Here is a 19,462-nt window from a genome sequence, read left to right on the forward strand (position 1 = left end):
ACCTTCTGGAGCGGAACAACCAAGTAGGAATGAAAACACAGCAATGCAGTACCTCCTACTCCCAGATCAGACAGCTGTTCCAGATATCGTGGTTGAAGAATATTGTGGTTGATGGTATCGAGAGCCTCCGAAACATCCAGGAGAAACAGCAAGGTCACACTCCCCCTGTCTCTCTCTTGACCAGGTCTTGACATACAGGGTGACCAAGGCAAGGATCTTTCCATTTTTAAGACATTTTCTTGCTGAAGTCTTTGTGACTCTGATCCAACAGACCATGTGAGTAGTAGCAGGGGCTGAAGCCAGGGAGGTGCTAATCAGCTGTTTGACAGAGGAAGGAAAGTGGGGGAAATCTGTGCTTCTGCTTTGCCTGTCAGTCATCTAGTCATCTAGTTGGCAGAATTTCAGCTTTGTTTAAAGGGCACCAACAATTTTTGTTTATTTTTTTAAATTATTTTTTCACCTTTTTTAAATATAAATACATGGATTTCTATATATATATATATGGATGGCAATGAATACATATGAATTGTATGCAACTTTCTGGCAATTATACATATGCATCAACAAAAGCTGATCCAATATCCAAAAAAGTATCCATTTCAAGGTGGTGTCTATATGCCCATTCAAATTTTGATAGGAAAACAGAGTGAGTAGTGTATTCAGTCCATTGCATTATTGTAGGAGATGAGTGTTTAGCCTTCCAGTGTTGTAATATCAGTCTTTCCAATGTTAAAATGGCATAGAGAATCCATTTATGCTGACCATTTGTTAATTTCCATGAAGCAAGTAAATAATTTAAGAGTGTAAGTACATTAGTGAATATTTAAGACTGTTCCAGTACAAAATGTATCTGTATAACAACCTCCTTCCAAAAAGAACCAACTACTGGACATTGCCAAAACAGATGTTTAAAAGAAACATTAGCTGTATTCCACCGGTGGCTGGATTGGAGTTTATGTTTTTAGGTTCTTCGTTGAATACACAGGGATTTTTATTTTCCTCAAATCATTCACAATGGTTAAATTTGCAAAAATAAATACAACATAGGGGTTCCATCCAGCCAAGGTAAAGCACTGTTAAATCCCATGGATTCCAATGGGAATGATTTAAACAGATTTTCAGCTTTCATTAAAATTTTTGTGAACCGCCCAGAGAGCTCCGGCTATTGGGCGGTATAGAAATGTAATAAATAAATTAATAAATAAATGAATGCACCGTAAAAGTGCTGAACTTTGGCTGGATTGAGCCCATTGCTCTTTTTATAATCTACTGTGATATGCCCTTTCAGTTGCCCTGGCAATGTCAAATCTTGTCTGTGTGTGTGGAGTTGAATTAGTTTTGCAAGTAAGATTTTTCACAAGATGTTACTTCAGATTCCTCATTGAAACCTTGATGTATCACCTCTGCTTTGTTCTCTTAGCCTGGGTGCACTCTTTCTGGAGTACACATAGAGCACTCTACTTTAGAAAACTAAAGGGGCAGAGTGACCTTGGAAGCAGCATCATGGTGTTCTGTCAGGAAATAACAAATCAGCGAACATTTTTCACCTGCTCATACAGTGAGACATTCTTCGCAGAATTGCCTGGCACAATTTGATTCCTTCATTTCCAACTTTCTTTCAAACTCTTGTGGGGAGGGGGGCAAAAGGAGGCTAGAGAAAGAATAAATCTAGATCCGGCATTACATATGCTTAATTTTGTAGTTGATTTGGACCAACATACCCTATAAATTATCTTGTTGCCTTTCCTATGCCACGACTAGTGAGATCAACAAATCCCAAATGTTGCCTTATGAGGAATAGGGATGTGATGGCCCTTTCGTATGATTTCTATGATATTTCCACTTTGGCACAAGGGTGTTGCATGTTTTTCAAGATATATATATATATATATATATATATATATATATATATATATATTTGCAGTGAGGGAATGAAACTTTCAGTTATTTTGTTCTGGGTTTCATTTAAGAAGCTGTCCTGACCAGGAGGTTTGTTTTGTTTTAAAACAAATAAATGAAATACAAGGAAGGTTAAAAGTTGTGTGCAGGTATCTAGCATTTAAGAGAAGTGAGCTCAGAAGAGGGTCAAATGTTCAATAAAGGAGAAATAGAAACTTAACCAAGACTCTGCTCCACTCCTGATTGTCCAAAAAGGATGAAGCGGGGAGTGAAAATAGTGTAAAGCCATAAATGGGGGTGGGGCAGGGGGAGATCTCGGGTCGATGGGCCAAATTTGCCCTGCAAGGCCTTCCCTCTTCCAGCCTATAATGACCTCCCCAAAGCCCCTCACACTCGTTGAAGCCTCCACCCCTCTGAGAAGGGAGAGCTGAGCCAGCTCTATATGGAGTTACCTTGACGCAGTGGTTCCAAGTGAAACCTGGTCGCATCAGGAAAGCTAAGGGATTTTGAGACAGCAGTTCTCCTGAGCTTAGTGGCATGTTCATGGGGAGATCATGTTCTCCTCAGTTTGGCCATTATGTGTGTACCCAGTATATGCCCCCTCTTCAGGCTGCGACCCAAACTTCCTTCTGGAATGGGGTCACAGAAGTGCTTGCCAGGAGCCAATGCAGTCCTTGGGCTGAACATGATTTCCCATCCCTGGAATAGAGAGAGAAAGAGAGTCATAGATGTGGAAAGGGAAAGAAAAAGGAGAGAATTAAGAATTTACCCTCCAGTATCACTGGCAGTAAGCCTATATACACCAGTTGCTGGGGAACATGGGTGGGTGGGTGGTTTCTGCTGCTTGTGGTTCCCTGGTCGACAGCTGGTTGACCACTGTGTAAACAGGGCTGAACTAGATGGATTGTTCTTTTCATGAGAGAACCAGAATTGAACTTGGAGCACTGGTGCATAAAGAAATCTGGATAGTGGATCCAAGCTGGAGAAACTGAATTGAGAAAGCTGCCTTATTAATAAGTATTGGGGAAAACAGTCTAGAATAACCTCAGCTGGATGCATTTCTTTCTCTCTCTCCCTCCCTCCCTCTTTCTGTCACACAATCTCTTTATTTGCTTTCAAGTTTATGTGTAAACTATTTAAAAAAGTTTCCCCACTGCTAAAAATATCTTCTGAATAACTGGTTAACTTGTTGCCTTATTAAACCTTTTAAGTGAACGCAAAACTTGTTTTAGAATAACTTGGTTTGAGGCCTTATTATTTACCTCACGCCATACCACACTCCACTGTACAGAGAGGTTGGCTGGGCCATTAATTAACCTCCAGGGGTTAAAGGATTTCTTTTTAGTGAAGCCAGTCAGGGCACAAAGACTGCCTCACAAACATGTTGGTAGTGTCGAGGTTTTGCAGGCTAAGGCCTGTACAGTCACAGAGGCAAAAGTCAAACAGGTTTTCCAACTGGTTACTTTCCATATTAGTTCACATGCAATTTCAACCCTGACGTTATTGTAATTTTCCACTCACAGCACAATCCTATGCAGGTTTACTCAAAGGTAAGTGCCACTGTTTTCAGTGGGGCTTACTCTCAGGATAGTGTGGTTAGGATTGTAGGCTGAAAGGCATAGAGGCCTAAGCTTAGTTGCACATTGTTTCCAACTGCCAGTCACAGAAGCCTGATAGCTATTGTACACCCATCGGATCTAACTAATGCTACTCATAATTTCCCATTTGAAATACAGTCTAATAGCTATTTCACATCCATCTGGTTTAACAAGCACTCATTATGTTCCCTATTCAAAGCAAAGATTGGATACCTATTGTGCATCCAGCTAATCTAATTAGTGCTCATTATATTTCCCCGCTCAATTGCTTTCCAGTTTGCTATTGTATATCATTCTCCATTCCGTAAAACATCTTGTGCAAAACTATTGCTCCCCACCCCTTTTAAATATGTGAGAATTGGTCAGTAACCTGTCTGGACATTTATCTACAGCTTTTTTGGTTCCAGAAATGAACACGATGGACATTCACTGCAACACTGATGCAAATTAGTGATTCTGTAATATTCTATCCAACCCCGCCCCCCCCCCCAAAAAAAAGGTGACAGCAGACACAACTTTCTAGAGCATGTGATGGTTGAGGAATTGCTATTTATTGCTATAAACTGCCTTGGGCTTATGGGTTAAAACAGCCTATAAACCTAGATCACGGTTGGGCAACATGCAGCACTTAAGGTAAAAAGGATGGAAGACTGATTGATTGATTTGTGATCATTCTATATTGCTAAATATAATAAACTCCCTAAGTGGTTCTCATATAAATATTAAAATCACAAAAATGGAACAGCATGTTTAATTTAATTGCAAGCCAGGGAAAGCCTGGATAAACAAGTTTGTGTTCAGGAAGAGTTTGAAACATGCCACATTTTTCTGCCTCCTAAACTGCAGGGGGAGGTTGTTCCAAAGGATGGGCGCTGCTACTGAGAAGGCTTGCCATCAAATTATTACATGGTGACATTCATTTTGCAATGACCAGCAAGGCCTCCTCTAATCATCTTAAAAGCCTGCCTGGAATATATATGTATGTATGTATGTAGGTGGTCAGCTAGGTATCCAAGTCTCAAGTTGTTTGGGGCTTTGTATAACAATGATCCTGTTTAAATTACATGCTAAGCCACAGTGGTTAAGCATTTTGAGCTAAACATAGCTTAGCGTGTGAACCGTGGCTTAGTGTGCCATGTGAACCATTCCTAACCATGGTGGCTACATAACAGCACCATGTACATTGATGGTGCTATATAAATAAATTATAATAATAATTATAATAACCATGGTTTAAACACGCTCACTAACCATTTGCTGCAAAAGGGTTAGAAGGCTAACCATGGCTTAATGTGTTGTCTGAACAGGCCATATAAGATAACTTTGAACATGGCTTGGTAGCTAAAAGGCAGCCAATGCAATTCTTTTAACACAGATGTTATCTGAGCATAGCTGGGTGTTGCAGTGAGCACCCTAGGTGATGCATTCTGCACTAGCTGCAGTTTGTAAATCAGGCAGAAGGGCAGTCCCACATAAAGCACATTGCAGTAGTCTAATCATGAGGTTACCAGTGCACAGATCACAGTGCCTAGGCTGTCCCTATCCAGGAATGGGTGTAGCTGTTGTAACAAGCAAAGTTGGTAATGGGTGCTCCAGGCCACCTAGGTCTCCACTGACAGAAATGGATCCAGGAGCACCCCCAAACTACGTACCTGCTCTTTCAGAGGGAGTGCAACAGAACAGGCAAACACCCCAATTCCCGGGCTTGGGAAACTGCCAACCCACAGGGTCTTTGTCTTATCAGTATTCAGCTTTAGCTTATTTGCTGTCATCCAAGCCATATCTGCTTCCAGGTGCCTATTATTATTATTATTTTTATTTATTTATTTATTTATTTATTTATATAGCACCATCAATGTACATGGTGCAGTTCAGAATGTGCATGGCCTCTCCTGACTCAGATGTCACAGAGAAATAAAGATTGTACCTTTTTGGTGCTCTGCAGTGCTCCAGATGCCACCGTTTTTGTTTAATTTTTTAAAATACTTGTTTAAAGTGTCCCCTGGCAGACTGCAGCCATGGAGGTGGGGGCAGGTCCGAAGGGCAGACATGACCCATGGATCTCCTGATGTTGCTCATCCCTGACCTAGATAAATATTTAGTATTTTTGTTTAAAGTGCTTCTTTTGAAGCATGTAGTATAGACCACTGTTGGATGTAGGATATGCACCATTAATCCAGGCTGGTAAATTTGGCCTATAATTGTTTCTCAGCGATACTCACTTGATAATCTTCCACATTCTATAAATCGTTGTTATTTTAGTAGGAATTTGCAGCAAAGTTGGTCCTTACATTAGGATTTGGTAGGCTCTGGATTTCTTGTTATAGGTGATAGTTAAAAAGTCTTTTCAATTAATCATACATGCTCGTCAAAGCTTTGTTGTTTGGACTTTATACTGTTAGTTTTACCCTACCCTGTGCCTGTTTACCCTACCCTGTGCCTGTTTGCATTCTCTTCCCCTCCTTATTGTTTTACCATGATTTAATTAGAATGTAAGCCTAAGCGGCAGGGTCTTGCTATTTACTGTTTTACAGTTTTACTCTGTACAGCACCATGTACATTGATGGTGCTATATAAATAAATAAATAAATAAATAAATAATAATAATAAATAAAAAATGGGATAGGATGTGGCCCATGGTGTGAAGTGGATCCTTGAACTAATTTTGTTCCATTGACATCAGTTGAGCCAAACTATTCAAGCCTAATGATGGACAGGTATCTCTGATCATTTTGGAACTGGTGCACCCACAATGCTGCAGAAAGGCCTAATGAAGGCTCCAGTAGCAGGCCCTTCATTGCTGCCCCTCTCCTCAGTTTCAGCAGGAATAAGAAGTGGGGCCTGTAGTGGCATAGAGGACATGGGATTAGGGTTGAATTTATTATAAGCCGTGCTTAAAAATCACAGATGTCCGGGCTCAGTTGATAATTAGGCTAGAATGTCTGAATTAAGGAAGGTTGTACTTCCAGATTTCTCATGCACAATGCCCCGTTCAGATAACACACTAAACCGTGCTGCATAACCACAAAATGGTTAACAGAATGCATTAACCTTAATGCATTCCATAAACCATTTTGTGGATAAGCAGCATGGTTTAGCGTGTTGTCAGAATGGGGCCTATGTGATGCTGTGTAAATAGCTTGACTATTGAACTAAGTAGTATGTGCTATATGAATTGTATTTTTACTCATTTATTAGGTATTGAGTTCCTACTATGCGGTTTTACCGTAGATGTTCCATAAGCGTATTGTTTATAGAAGAATAACTATAATTAGTGAATTCCTTTGTTCCTTTATAATAACTATAATTATTGGATACATTTGTTTCTTTGGTGAGCTTGATTTATTATTGTGTATTTCATCTTTTTGTTGCCTTTATTTTGTTATTTCAAAATAAAATTTGATGATAATGACGTTTTCTCTGCTTCTATGCTTATGTTTCGGTTACCTGTCACTAAGATTTGTATGCTTGGATTGCAGGTCGAAAGTTTAAAAAGTTTAATAAGGTCAAAGTTTTAAGAGCCTTAGACGTCGTTGCACTCCAACAGCCTCCCGCCCTTCCGAATGAAAGCCAAGCACTGGCACAAAGGCTCTCTTTTTCTCCAAGTCAAGACATCCAGTTTATCCCTCCGCTGATCAGTGTCTTACAAGGCATTGAGCCAGAAGTTGTCTACGCAGGTTACGACAACACGCAACCAGAAACTCCAAGTGCTTTGCTGACCAGCCTTAATGTACTATGTGAGAGACAGCTCCTCTGTGTAGTCAAGTGGTCCAAGTCATTACCAGGTAATAGGATTGTTTCATTTGGATAATGACACCACTCTCTTCTGCTTTGGTCTGACCTCAACTGGAGGACTGTACAGTTGTGGACACCTCCATTTAAGAAGGAAACCGACAAATGGGAATATGTCGAGGGGTTGGTGACCAAAATGATGAAGAGCGTAGAGCCCCACATCCTATGAGGAAATGTTGAAGGAGTTCGGTATGTTTTGCCAGGAGAAGAGATGATTTAGAGGCGCTACGATAGCCGACTTCAAATATTTGATGGGTTGGCACATAGCTAATGGAGCTGTTATGTTTTTTTCTTGTTGCTCCAGAAGGTAGGAAAGCCAGAAACAAAAGGAGGAGGGCATCCAAACCAGGTCACAAAAAGGAGAAACCAGGTTATCAGGATGCCAATAATTCATTTTCACAAAGCCCAATGTGTTTTGGCCTGTACTTTATTTGTTATTAGGTTAATTAGGCACTTTACCAAAAGGGCCTATGCCCATATCTAAGTTTTAAAACTTTTTTACCATAGCAAGGTGTCACTATGGCCTATGCATATATAGTATTAATAAAGTTATATAAAACTGGTTTCTAACAAAAGTGCAATATACAAATCCTTACTTGTTACGGGATAGTGTCTGCAGAATTTGCTCTAGCAAGATAATTGCCTCCTGTGATAATCTATGGTGACTGAAAAGAGTAACCTTCAAATCCACCCTTATATTCTTAGTTCATTTGGGAGAGGGGCAGTTGTTTCCATGTAGTTGTGATAAGTCCAAGGTCTCATAGTGAGAAGCTTCTGCTATTGTAGGGGAGTGTCTGCAAATAGTTCCTGAATCACAGGAGTGGTAACAACTTCAGATCTTCATTCAGGCCACTCGGATTCAGAGTTTTTAATTTCATAATCCACTCTATTTCCCTTCTTAGTAGCTGTTTGGGCACTGAACAGGCTTAAATTGTGTTTTTAAAATTGTTTTAAAAGTTAGCTGTTTTTAAGCTTTTGTTTTTAAGCTTTGTATATTGATTTTAATGTTCATTCTTTTTAATCGAATCTTTGTAATCTTTGTAAACTGCCCAGAGAGCTTTGGCTATGGGGCAGTATATAAATGTAATAAATAAATAAAACACAGGATGACCTAGATTATGATCCAGAAGGTAGGACCCAACCCAATGGGTTCAAATTACAAAAAAGGAGATTCAGACTAAACATTGGGAAGAACTCCCAAACGGTACAAGCTGTTTGACCATGAAACGGATTGCCTTGGGAGGTATTGGACTCTCCTTTGTTAGAGGTTTTTAAGAAGATTGACACCCGTAACATATTTTATTAGTGGATTTCCTGCATCAGAAGAAATTTGGATTAGGTGAATTTTGAAGTCCCTTCTAATTCTTTGCTTCTGCCAATATGGCACTGATTTTTAATCCATTTTAGTCAGAAGCAGTGTTTGAAAATGACAACCATTCTCAGAGATCACTGATTAATTATTTGATAATGCTAAAACATTTAAAATTTTAAGGCAGCATTTAAATATAATCCACAGAACAGGACTGATGACACTAAACCCCTTGCATGGGAAACAAAACCATGGGACTCAGGCCTTAACTAGACCTACCTGAAAGTCCGGGGGAGAGGAGGGGAGACCTCGCGTTGCGATTAACGCAAGATCTCGCCCTCGTTTACATGTAAGGCACGACCTCAGGAAGAGAGGCGTCGCTCCCGGCATTTTTTTTTTTAAAGGACGGAGCGCACGAACGCTCGTGCGCAAAGATAAGTTTTTTTTAAAAAATTAACTACTTTCCTCGCTCCCCCCACCCTACTCCTGATGGGCGCAGCACACCTGAGGAGTGCTGCACCCCATGCGCAGCCGGGTAAACCTGCGGAAATGGGCCACACGCTCTGTGGTCTTGGGCTCAGCCAGAGACCATGGAAAAACCGGGCCCAAAGGGGAGGGCTGTATCCCGGGGCAAGGGAGGGATGATCCCTCCCTGATCCCGGGATCCCCTGTGCATCATCTGGACACACAGGGACGATCCCGGGGTTCGCTCCAGGATATAGCCTGGTCTAGCTAAGGCCTCAGTTGATCTCAACTTCTTGCCCAGTGTCTTTGAGGGAGGTCTTGATCAGTCTCCTGCTTAAGATCCTTTCATACTTGGAAATGGTTGGGACTGAATCTGGGACCATTTGCATGCTGAACATGGGCTTCTGCCACTGAGCTATGCACTTCCTCTTGCTTCTAGGATATGCAGTGCTCTGAGCTATGTGAGTATACCTGGATGAAAGTCCCATTATATTTTAATTCAACAAATATCATTGCTGATTTACATAATCTTCAAGTGGCCCAAACTGTGGAATACCTTTCCTAGTAAATTCTTATGTCAGCATAAGAACCTTTTTGATTTACATTAGGTTGGGAGATATCAGCTCTCCTAAGGCCACCCACCGTGTGAGCTTCATGACTAAAATTAGGAATGTGATCCATAAAAGAGCTCCACTCCCCACCCCATGCATTATAGGACCAAAATGGCTAATGATCTGGCACTTCTTTGTTCATTTTGAACATCTAAATCCCAATTTTGGGACCAACCCAAAATCCAGACCATTTAGTATGATCAAAGTCATAACAATTTTCAACTAAGCCAAATGCAGCCCACCTGTCATATATGTCAGTCCAGAAGTATAGCATATTCTCATTTCATATAGTTAATCTCTCCCTATCTCTCTCTCTCTCTCCTTTGTCTGCTTTTCAGGATTCCGGAACTTGCATATCGATGATCAGATAACCCTTATCCAGTATTCATGGATGAGCCTAATGGTGTTTGCCATGGGATGGAGGTCTTATAAGCACGTCAGTGGTCAGATGCTGTACTTTGCACCTGATCTAATACTCAACGAGTAAGTAGAGGTTTCCAATCCTTACGTATGTGCTCTTGATATCTGGACATGGCACAAATTAAACAATACCAGTCTCAACTATCTAAAATGGTGCAGTTTAAGAATTCTGTATTGTCATGAAAGTAAACCCAGTCTCTAGCATACAATGGTAGCTTAGTAAGAAACAAATAAACTAAGGGTTGCCAAGCCATTATAAATGACATTATCATAGACAATAAACTACGGTTTGCACACATTAATTGGTAGCTTACTTAAGTAACTCTTTTGAATAGGGATGTCGGAGAAATCCGTTTGGGTGGTTTTCCGACGGGTTTTCTTCGGCTTGGCCCTCTGGACTTCGTTTCAGTTCCCACTGCACTGCTTGACTCGATCTGCAGCGAATTGGGCCAGTTCGTGGATTTTCCAGGAATTTCTTGCATTTGAGGGTGGGGGAGATTCTGTAATTTGCCCAAGTTACAGCTGAATTTGCTCAAATTTGCCTGGAATTTGTAGAAATTTGGCAGTAACTTGTGCAAATTGCTCAGAAATGTATGTTAATTGCAGAACCTTCGCCAAAAATGTGCAAAAATGTTCCCGGAGTTTGGGAACAGCCTGCAGTGTCGCTCACAGGTGCAAAGTGGGTTGTACACACCACTGTCGAGCCAAAATAGAAATGAGTTTTCCAGTGACGGACATCCCTAATTAGTAGGGGTGTTCACTTCCAGATCCGCGATTTTCGGATCGGGCCGCTTCGCCCCGCTCCCGCTCCGCCCATGTCTGCTCCACTCCGCTCAGAGCTCCGGATCCGGATCGGAGCTCTGTTTCCCCCCCCCCCCATAAGGTTGCATTGAAAGCTAAAAAAGTAAACAACTTTTTTTCTGTTCAAGTTAGAAACCTCACGTTTGGCACCATGACACCTCATGGGGGTATACACATGCACGCCAAGTTTCAAGGGAATCCCATCATCCCCTGATTTTTGGGGAATTTATGAAAATCGGGCACCCCATTCACACCCCTTTCCATAGCTCCGTCAATTTGCACGCTAAAAATCTCAAAATCACCACCATGAGAGCTTATCCAGGGACACACACGCACGCCCAGACTCAAGGCAGTCCCATCATCCCCTGATTTTTGGCGCAGCTCTAACCTCTAACGCACCACCCATAACCCTAATTCACACCCCTTTTGATAGCTCCGTCAATTTGCACGTTAGAAACCTCAAACTCGGCACCATGATAGCTTATCCACGTGTCCACATGGACGCCAAGTTTTAAGGCAATCCCATCATCCTGATTTTTGGGGAATTTTTGAAAATCAGGCACCCCATTCAGACCCCTTGGGATAGCTCCGTCAATTTGCATGTTAGAAACCTCAAACTCGGCACCATGATAGCTTATCCATGTGTCCACATGGATGCCCAGACTCAAGGCAATCCCATCATCCCCTGATTTTTGGCGCGGCTCTAACCTCTAACGCACCACCCATAACCCTAATTCACACCCCTTTCGATAGCTCCGTCAATTTGCACGTTAGAAACCTTAAACTCGGCACCATGATAGCTTATCCACATGGACGCCAAGTTTCAAGGCAATCCCATCATCCCGATTTTTGGGGAATTTTTGAAAATCGGGCACCCCATTCAGACCCCTTGGGATAGCTCCGTCAATTTGCATGTTAGAAACCTCAAACCCGGCACCATGATAGCTTATCCATGTGTCCATATGGATGCCCAGACTCAAGGCAATCCCATCATCCCCTGATTTTTGGCGCGGCTTAACTCACCCCAAATTGTCCCATTCTACAACTACGTCAATTTGCACATTAGAAACCTCAAACTCGGCACCATGATAGCTTATCCACGTGTCCACATGGATGCCAAGTTTCAAGGCAATCCCATCATCCCCTGATTTTTGGGGAATTTATGAAAATCGGGCACCCCATTCACACCCCTTTCCATAGCTCTGTCATTTTGCATGTTAGAAACCTCAAACTCGGCACCATGAAAGCTAATCCATGTGTCTAATCCTACTGTATGTAGGGAAATGGGACAAGAAGTGTGTGTATGCTTTGCCCAAACAGGATTTGAAATGCTCAATCAGTGGCTGTTGCACTTCACAAACAGTGCACTGCACACACAGCACGCTCACACAATCACACAGTCACACACAGAGTCCAAGTAACAGAGAGAAGAAATAGAGAATAATTTTTTTTTGGATTTTTTTTGTATTTTTTGGTATATAGAAGGAAGGAAGATGAAACACAGTCAGGCTTTAAGAGAGGGGAGGTGGGGGGACAACCAACCAACCAACCAACCAAACACACACTCCAAAGTTTAAAAATAAAGTTTATATTAAATCAAAGTAAGGGAAAAACACAGAGCAAACTAAGCTAAAAGTCAGAAAGAAGCAAACAAACACACACACACGCGCCAAGCTAAATCCTAATCTGTCTCCAAAGTCCAAACACAGCAGCAGCACCTATAACTAACTCCTCTCTCCACGAACGACAACCCACAAAGACGCTGAAAGCTGAAAGCTCTGAGGGTGCCTCTGCCTTAGTCCCCCCCTCCAACGCTGGGATTGGAGGATGCTTCATGAGGTGATCAATTCTCATCAGGATTGGGAGTTGAATGTGCCTGTCATCGCTTCAAATAAACCCCGCCGCGCCGCAGCCGGGTTTACCCTACCATTTGTATTGTAAATGTACCCGATTTTTTAAAAAAACATAGCACGCGAACCAAAGGACACAGAAAGTTGAGAGTAGTCTCAAAATGACCCCCATCCACGACTGTCTAAGCACAAGAATTTTCAGAACGATAGCTTAAAAATCAACCCAGTTATCCCCGATTCTTTTCCGCAATGCAATCCTATGGGCGAAAACCACCGTTTGACCCGCGCTGTCCCTGTTTGTTGACCCGATTTTTAAAAAAATATATCACGCGACCCGCACGACGCAGAGAGGTGAGAGTAGTCTCAAAATGACCCCCATCCACGACTGTCTAAGCACAAGAATTTTCAGAACGAGAGCTTCAAAAACAACCCAGTTGTCTATGGGCGAAATGTTTCAAGATGGCGATCGGAGCGCTCCGCGGAAAGAGAAGCGCTCCGAAAATGGTCACTTCTCTTCGCCTTGCTTCTAGGGGTCCGCGGTCCGCTTATACTCCGCCTCTGGGCAAGGCGGAGCAGGCCAATTCGCTCCTGCTTCTGCGCTTCTAATAGGAGCGGAGCAGATGCCTACTAATTAGTGGAAATCCATTTGAACTGCTGGGCTGTGAATTAAAGGCATACTTTATTTTTGGTTTTGTATGCCTCATTCCCAAGAGTGGCTGCTCTCTACAGAGAGCTTTTCTGAACTACCAGTGGTAAGGAGGGTTTTTTTAAAAAAGTTTTAAGTTTCGCAAACAGTCATGACATAAAAGCATTACATAGAAACATTACATCCAAGGTAAATGAAAAACGGAAAAGGGGGAAAAAAGTACACACACAAATGTTAAGGTGTATTTTCGGCTCTCTACATATCACGAATGTAAATTATATTCTCTCCTTGTTTGATACATTTAACACAATAATCAAATTCTTTTCTTTCTTCAGTTAACTATATCTCATACACTGAATCCACAGACAAATACATCATTTTCTCTGTTTCTTTCAAAAATTCTATAAGAGGTTTCCTGGTTTTGGCTATTCTATTAATCAGTTAAGGCTGCATTCCAATACATGCTTACCTTGGAGTAAGCCCCATTGAACTCAGTGGGGCTTCTTCTATGCACACATGTGTAGGGTTGGGCTGTAAAAGGCAAATGGTTAAGCCACTAAAAAATCTTTGATACCCCATATAACAACTTCATGAAGTAACAGCGTGCCTGATCCTTTGGGGGTGATTAATGCTGGTTTCTCTGCAGTCGCCTTGCAGAAAGTGGGGTTGAAACGATGTGATCTGTACCTGGACCGTCTGTTTAGGTTTTTGCTTGTACCACAGCCAAGTCTTGCTCTTGGAACAAAGAGAGCACCTGGACAAAAATCAACAACGTAGTGTCAGCTTCTTGTCCCTCTCCCCACCTTCAGCACAGCTGTAAAAATGGATGCCAGCATGGCATCACTTAAAATGTCTTTCAGCAAATTGCTCTTTGTCTATCAGAATATACTGGGGACTATGTTGAGGATGCCCTTTCTGAAAGTACAGACTGCCTGCAAACTAAACAACAACAGTAATAATACTTAGCCGTGTGTTAGAATTTTGAGAGTTTCAAAGGCGTTAATTACATTATCTTGTTGTTATATGGTGGTCTAGTATTATTATCCCAATGTTTGTTTTTATGGAATAGCAGAGTTGGAAGGGGCCTACAAGGCCACCGGGTTCAACCCTTGTTGGACTCGGTGGTTTCTTGTTGCTTTCTTTCTTTGTTTCTTGTTGCTTCTTTCTTTTTTTGTTGAATAAAAATATTTATGAGCTGTTCTTCAGTCATGGCTTTCAGAGTAGCTTGCCATTAATATATATAAAGCAATATAAAACCATGCCAACTTCAAATGCAACAAGGCAGTTAAAACTTCCAGGATAAAATAACCATAGGCGGGCACCATCACTGTGCTGCTGCTGGCACCTCCTGAAAACAGCTCTTTTCCAGAAAGCAGTCCTCAACTGTCCAGCCACCGTTTTTATTGGTATTCTGTTAAAATTGAAGACGTTTAATATGCTGTTTTAATCTTTTTTATCTTTTCACTGTTTTAATCCTACGTTCACCGCTCCAGAATCTATTTTAGATATGGAGCATATATAAATTTTGTAAATAAAGAAATAACATTTTTTAAAGCCAGGGTGAAGTTACAGTGTTTTCACCTTGCCATCAAAAGAAAAGAAGGCAACTGAATCTCTTGGAGGAGAGAGTTCCTTAAACATGGTGCTGTTACTGACAAGATCCTGTCTCTGATCAGCCTTATTCAGATTCACAGTACTGCAACTTGATGGACTAATATTTAACAAATTCTGGGTGGTGACTGACTTGTGTATCAGTAAGAATGTAGAATATATTCCCAATATATGTAAAATGTATTCCCAATATATTCTTCCACGGCAAGTGGCCTAAAGAATCACGGACTTGGTACTTATTTAGCTTTTGTCTTTCTTTTTTGGGGTGCGTAAGACAGAGGATGAAAGAATCATCATTTTATTCTCTCTGCCTCTCCATGTGGCAAATCCCGCAGGAGTTTGTCAAGCTACAAGTAAGCAGCGAAGAATTCCTTTGCATGAAAGCCTTGCTCCTCCTCAATACAAGTAAGTGACACGCTTGTTCTTCTTCTGCTTCTTCTGCTGCTTTTTCTTTCTCCTCCTCCTCCTCCTCCTTCATACAAATATGTGCAGAACTATGCTTACTTCAGTGCAGAAAAGGGCAACTAAAATGACCAAGGAGGTGCAGCATCTCCCCTTACAACAACAGGTGAAATAGTTTAGCTTGGAAGAAAGGACGCCAAGGGGGAAACATGATAGAGTTATACAAAATTATGCCTGGTGTGGAGAATGTAGATAGGAAGACATTTTTCTCCCTCTCCCATAATACTAGAACCCAACAAGGTCATCCCATGAAGCTGTTTGGTGGGAGGTTAAGGACAGATAAAAGGAAGGACTTCTTCACAAAGCACATAGTTAAACTATGGAATTCACTACCATAAGTTGTAGTGATGACCACCGATTTGGATGGCTTTAAAAGGAGGTTTGACAAATTCCTGGATGAGAACACTGTCAGTGGCTACTGATGCTGATATCTATGTGCTACCTCCAGTATCAGAGCCAGTAAGCCTCTATATTCCAGTTACTGGGGAACATGGGCAGGAGGGGGTTGTTGCACCTGTGTCCTGCTTGTGGGTCCCTGGTTGACAGCTGGCTGGCCGCTGTGTGAGCAGAATGCTGGTCTAGATGGACCCTTAGTCTGATCCAGCATGGCACTTCTTAAATTCTTATGTTCTTATTTCATCCAACTGCCTAGGTGACAAGAGGAGACATGCGTTTTCAATAATGTCCAACGTCCCGCCTCTCCCTCTGGAGTGAGGCGGGGAACAACAAATACAAAATACTATGAATAGCATCAGAGACATGTGGTTCAGTGGTAGAACACATACTTTGCATGCAGTAGGTTCCTAGATTCAGCCCCAGGTCCATCCATATTACAGGATTAGGTAGCAAGTAATGGAAAAGACCTTTGTCTGAGTCAGCGGATGTCATCGTGTGTCACAAAAGACCTCAAACTGCTCTCACTTCGCACCAAAATACTCATGTAGATTGCCCCCAGATCAAGGCAGGCCTCCCTAAGTTGGAATCATAGAAGAGTTGGAAGGGGTCTTTAAGGCCATCAAGTCCAACCCCCTGCTCAATGCAGGAATCCTCCTTAAAGCATACCTGAAAGATACCTGAAACATACCTGAAACATACCTGTCCAGCTGCACCTTGAATGCTTCTTGAATGATCTCCCTAGGTCATTGGGACCCTGGGCAGCTCCCAGTAGGGTCTAAGTTAACAAACCCTGGCCAGCACGTAGTGAACTATGTGAATTTACATCAACTGGGGAGGACTGAATGCATCATTTGCTTTATTTCAGAATTTGAGCCACAGTGGTAAAACGTTTTGTGTTGGACTATTTTGTTTCTCACAGTTCCTTTGGAAGGTCTGAGGAGCCAAAACCAGTTTGATGAAATGAGATCAAGTTATATCAGAGAGCTCGTCAAGGCAATCGGGTTGCGACAGAAAGGGGTTGTGGCCAGTTCCCAGCGTTTCTATCAGCTTACAAAGCTTTTGGACTCTATGCATGATGTAAGTTTGCTTTCGCAATCCTTAATATCATCAGGTGTGGTAATCCACCAACACCCACACACTGCGTGCAGTTCACAGAAGTGTGTACACAGTTGCCATCCTTGCCTCCCAGATATAGCAGCCCTAATCCTCTTGAGGGCTGTACGCGTGGGCTGTTCAGTGCAGCCTGCATACCACGGCCCTGAGGAAAATCGAGGCTGCTGTATCAACATATGGGAGGTGTGGATGGCCTTCCCGTTTGAAATTACTCCACATTTCACACTAAGCTAAGGGCCAGCATGGAATGGAGGATGGCAAAATTGCTTGTTCCCATGATGCCATGTGTGGATTCTTCCTGCGAATGCAGGAATGGATGTTATTTTAAACAAACACACACACACACACACACACACACACAAGAATCAACCTCCATATTTAGGTGCTCCGCTGCTTTTCCATTATTTAAATGTATATCCTCAAAGGTTGAGGAAGGGCCTCATGGCTCAGTGGTAGAGCACATGCTTTGTTTCTTTGTTTATAAGTCTTAGGATAACAATGTGCTTTTCAAAATAACTTAACGTTTACTCCTTGCTAAGGAATCATTGCACCCACACTTTTGACGATAGATGAGCCTCATTCTCACGTAATCAAGAAGGCCTCGTAGCCACCATGCAACGCTTCTCCTTCGTTCCATCCCTCATTGCCTTGATAATACATGAAGCTCTGAATCACATGGGATCTGACCGAATGTGCCATGCCTTCCCATACTAGCTCCTTTGGCCAGATCGTGGATTGGGGAAGAGAAGGGGAAATAGTTCAGGAGTGCGAGGAAACACCACAGTGCACATAACTCAGTGTTTCATAGCTACTGCCACAGGCAGCAGTCAGGAGCCAGGAACTGAGAGTCAGGACTGGAAGACAAACCAAAAACAAGGAGCGCCAGAGCTCACTTAGACCTTGTTGCGCAAGCTAGGCTCAGCTATATTCCTTCCTATCCAGAAAGATCCAGCGACCAGCCTGTGCGGGGAATGAGACAGGCTGGCCACTGGATCTTTCTGGATAGGAAAGAATATACCTGTCGCAGCTGAGCTTAGCTTGCGCAACAAGGTCTAAGTGAGCTCTGGCGCCCCAGAAGAGAAAGCTGCCACCTGCAGTTCAGTAATTAACCACATGGGGCACAATGACATGCTGTTCTGGTCACTTTATGGACAGGCTGCAGTCATGCCCTTGCACCACAGGGGGCAGTGCTCAGCAGTTCCTGGAACGTACCAAGGCCATTTGTGGGTAGAGTAGGAACTTAGGGGCTCATCTGGTCTTGTGTGGTGTCTGTGTAATTTTTGGTCTTAAATTTGTTTGATTGATTGTTTTAAATACAGCTTGTGAAACAACTCCATCTATATTGTCTGAACACATTTCTCCAGTCCCGGACGCTGAGTGTTGAATTTCCGGAAATGATGTCAGAAGTGATCGCTGCACAACTACCCAAGATTCTGGCAGGAATGGTGAAACCTCTTCTCTTTCACAAAAAGTGAAATGCGCCCTTCATTGCTTCCGCGTTTGTAGACATGATACACACAACATGAGCATTTTCAAAAATTCTCGGGGATTTTGGGGGGATGGCGTGGGCTTTTGCAGTGCCAGGATCTTTACCATCTCCGTTCCACTTCACCTACTTACCAGTTTGTGGGTTGGATCTAGACTTAGTCATACTTAGAGTAGACCCATTGAAATCAGTGGGACTTAAATTAATAATGAGTAGTCATGCTAGGTCTGACAAGGAGTACAATCCTATACATGTCTACTCAATAGAAAATCACATTGAGTCTAATGGTGCTTACTTCCAGGAAAGTGGGTATATACGATTGCAACCTAAGTGTGGATCCAATCCTATGGCTGCAAACCTTCAAATGCTGCGCAGTGTCCTTCATGTGGTGAACTTCTTGATTCCTTTACAACTCTCTTTTTTAAAAAAAGAAAAGAAAAAAGCATGACCAATATTTGTCATAAGAAATGTTTTATAATAGGCCTGATTGAATTTCTCCTGAGGAATACATTAGAGATCAGTTTTGTTTTTTAAGAACAGGAAGTAACTTTGTACATTTTTCCTTCATATTATTCATTTTTAAATTTCTGCAATGGAGTAAAGCTTTTAATACATTTGTGTGTGAGTGTGGGTGCGCACACACGTGCGTGTGTGGCTATATGTGTATATGTATATAAATATCAAAGGATATGGTGAAATTAAAATGCAAATTGTCTTCTACACTCAGAACATGTTCCTTTTTTATTTTGAATTTGTCTCGTTGCAATACCATCTCAAAGTCTGGTGGAGGCTTTGCAGTGCCCTTGAGAAGACATTTTCAGATATAAGGATTAAAGAAAGTCTTGCTTCATTTGGTTTTATAATGTGGCCAGAATCAACAATGGCAGGAGGGAAAAAATCTGTTAAAGGGCCAGTTCTCTGAAGTAAGGCATATTGAATTTGATGGAGTGAGTTTTCAAGAACTGCTATGGTGTGGAAGCTAAAGATACTGAGCCATGAATCA

The 19,462-nt window shown here is 42.0% G+C and overlaps 1 protein-coding gene across 1 annotated transcript in view; it reads left to right on the forward strand.

Annotated features, from left to right (window-relative positions):
• Window positions 1-19,179, forward strand: part of PGR (progesterone receptor) — a 77,375-nt gene extending 58,196 nt beyond the window's left edge. Inside the window, exons 4-7 of the mRNA XM_063127118.1 lie at window positions 6,977-7,282; window positions 10,013-10,157; window positions 15,277-15,407; window positions 18,293-19,179. Coding sequence (XP_062983188.1) covers window positions 6,977-7,282; window positions 10,013-10,157; window positions 15,277-15,407; window positions 18,293-18,357 — 647 coding nt within the window. The 3' untranslated portion in view covers window positions 18,358-19,179. The remainder of the gene's footprint in view (window positions 1-6,976; window positions 7,283-10,012; window positions 10,158-15,276; window positions 15,408-18,292) is intronic.
• The last annotated feature ends 283 nt before the right edge of the window (window positions 19,180-19,462 follow it).

The sequence above is a fragment of the Elgaria multicarinata genome, chromosome 5 (assembly GCF_023053635.1).
Source record: "Elgaria multicarinata webbii isolate HBS135686 ecotype San Diego chromosome 5, rElgMul1.1.pri, whole genome shotgun sequence".
Taxonomy (NCBI): domain Eukaryota; kingdom Metazoa; phylum Chordata; class Lepidosauria; order Squamata; family Anguidae; genus Elgaria; species Elgaria multicarinata.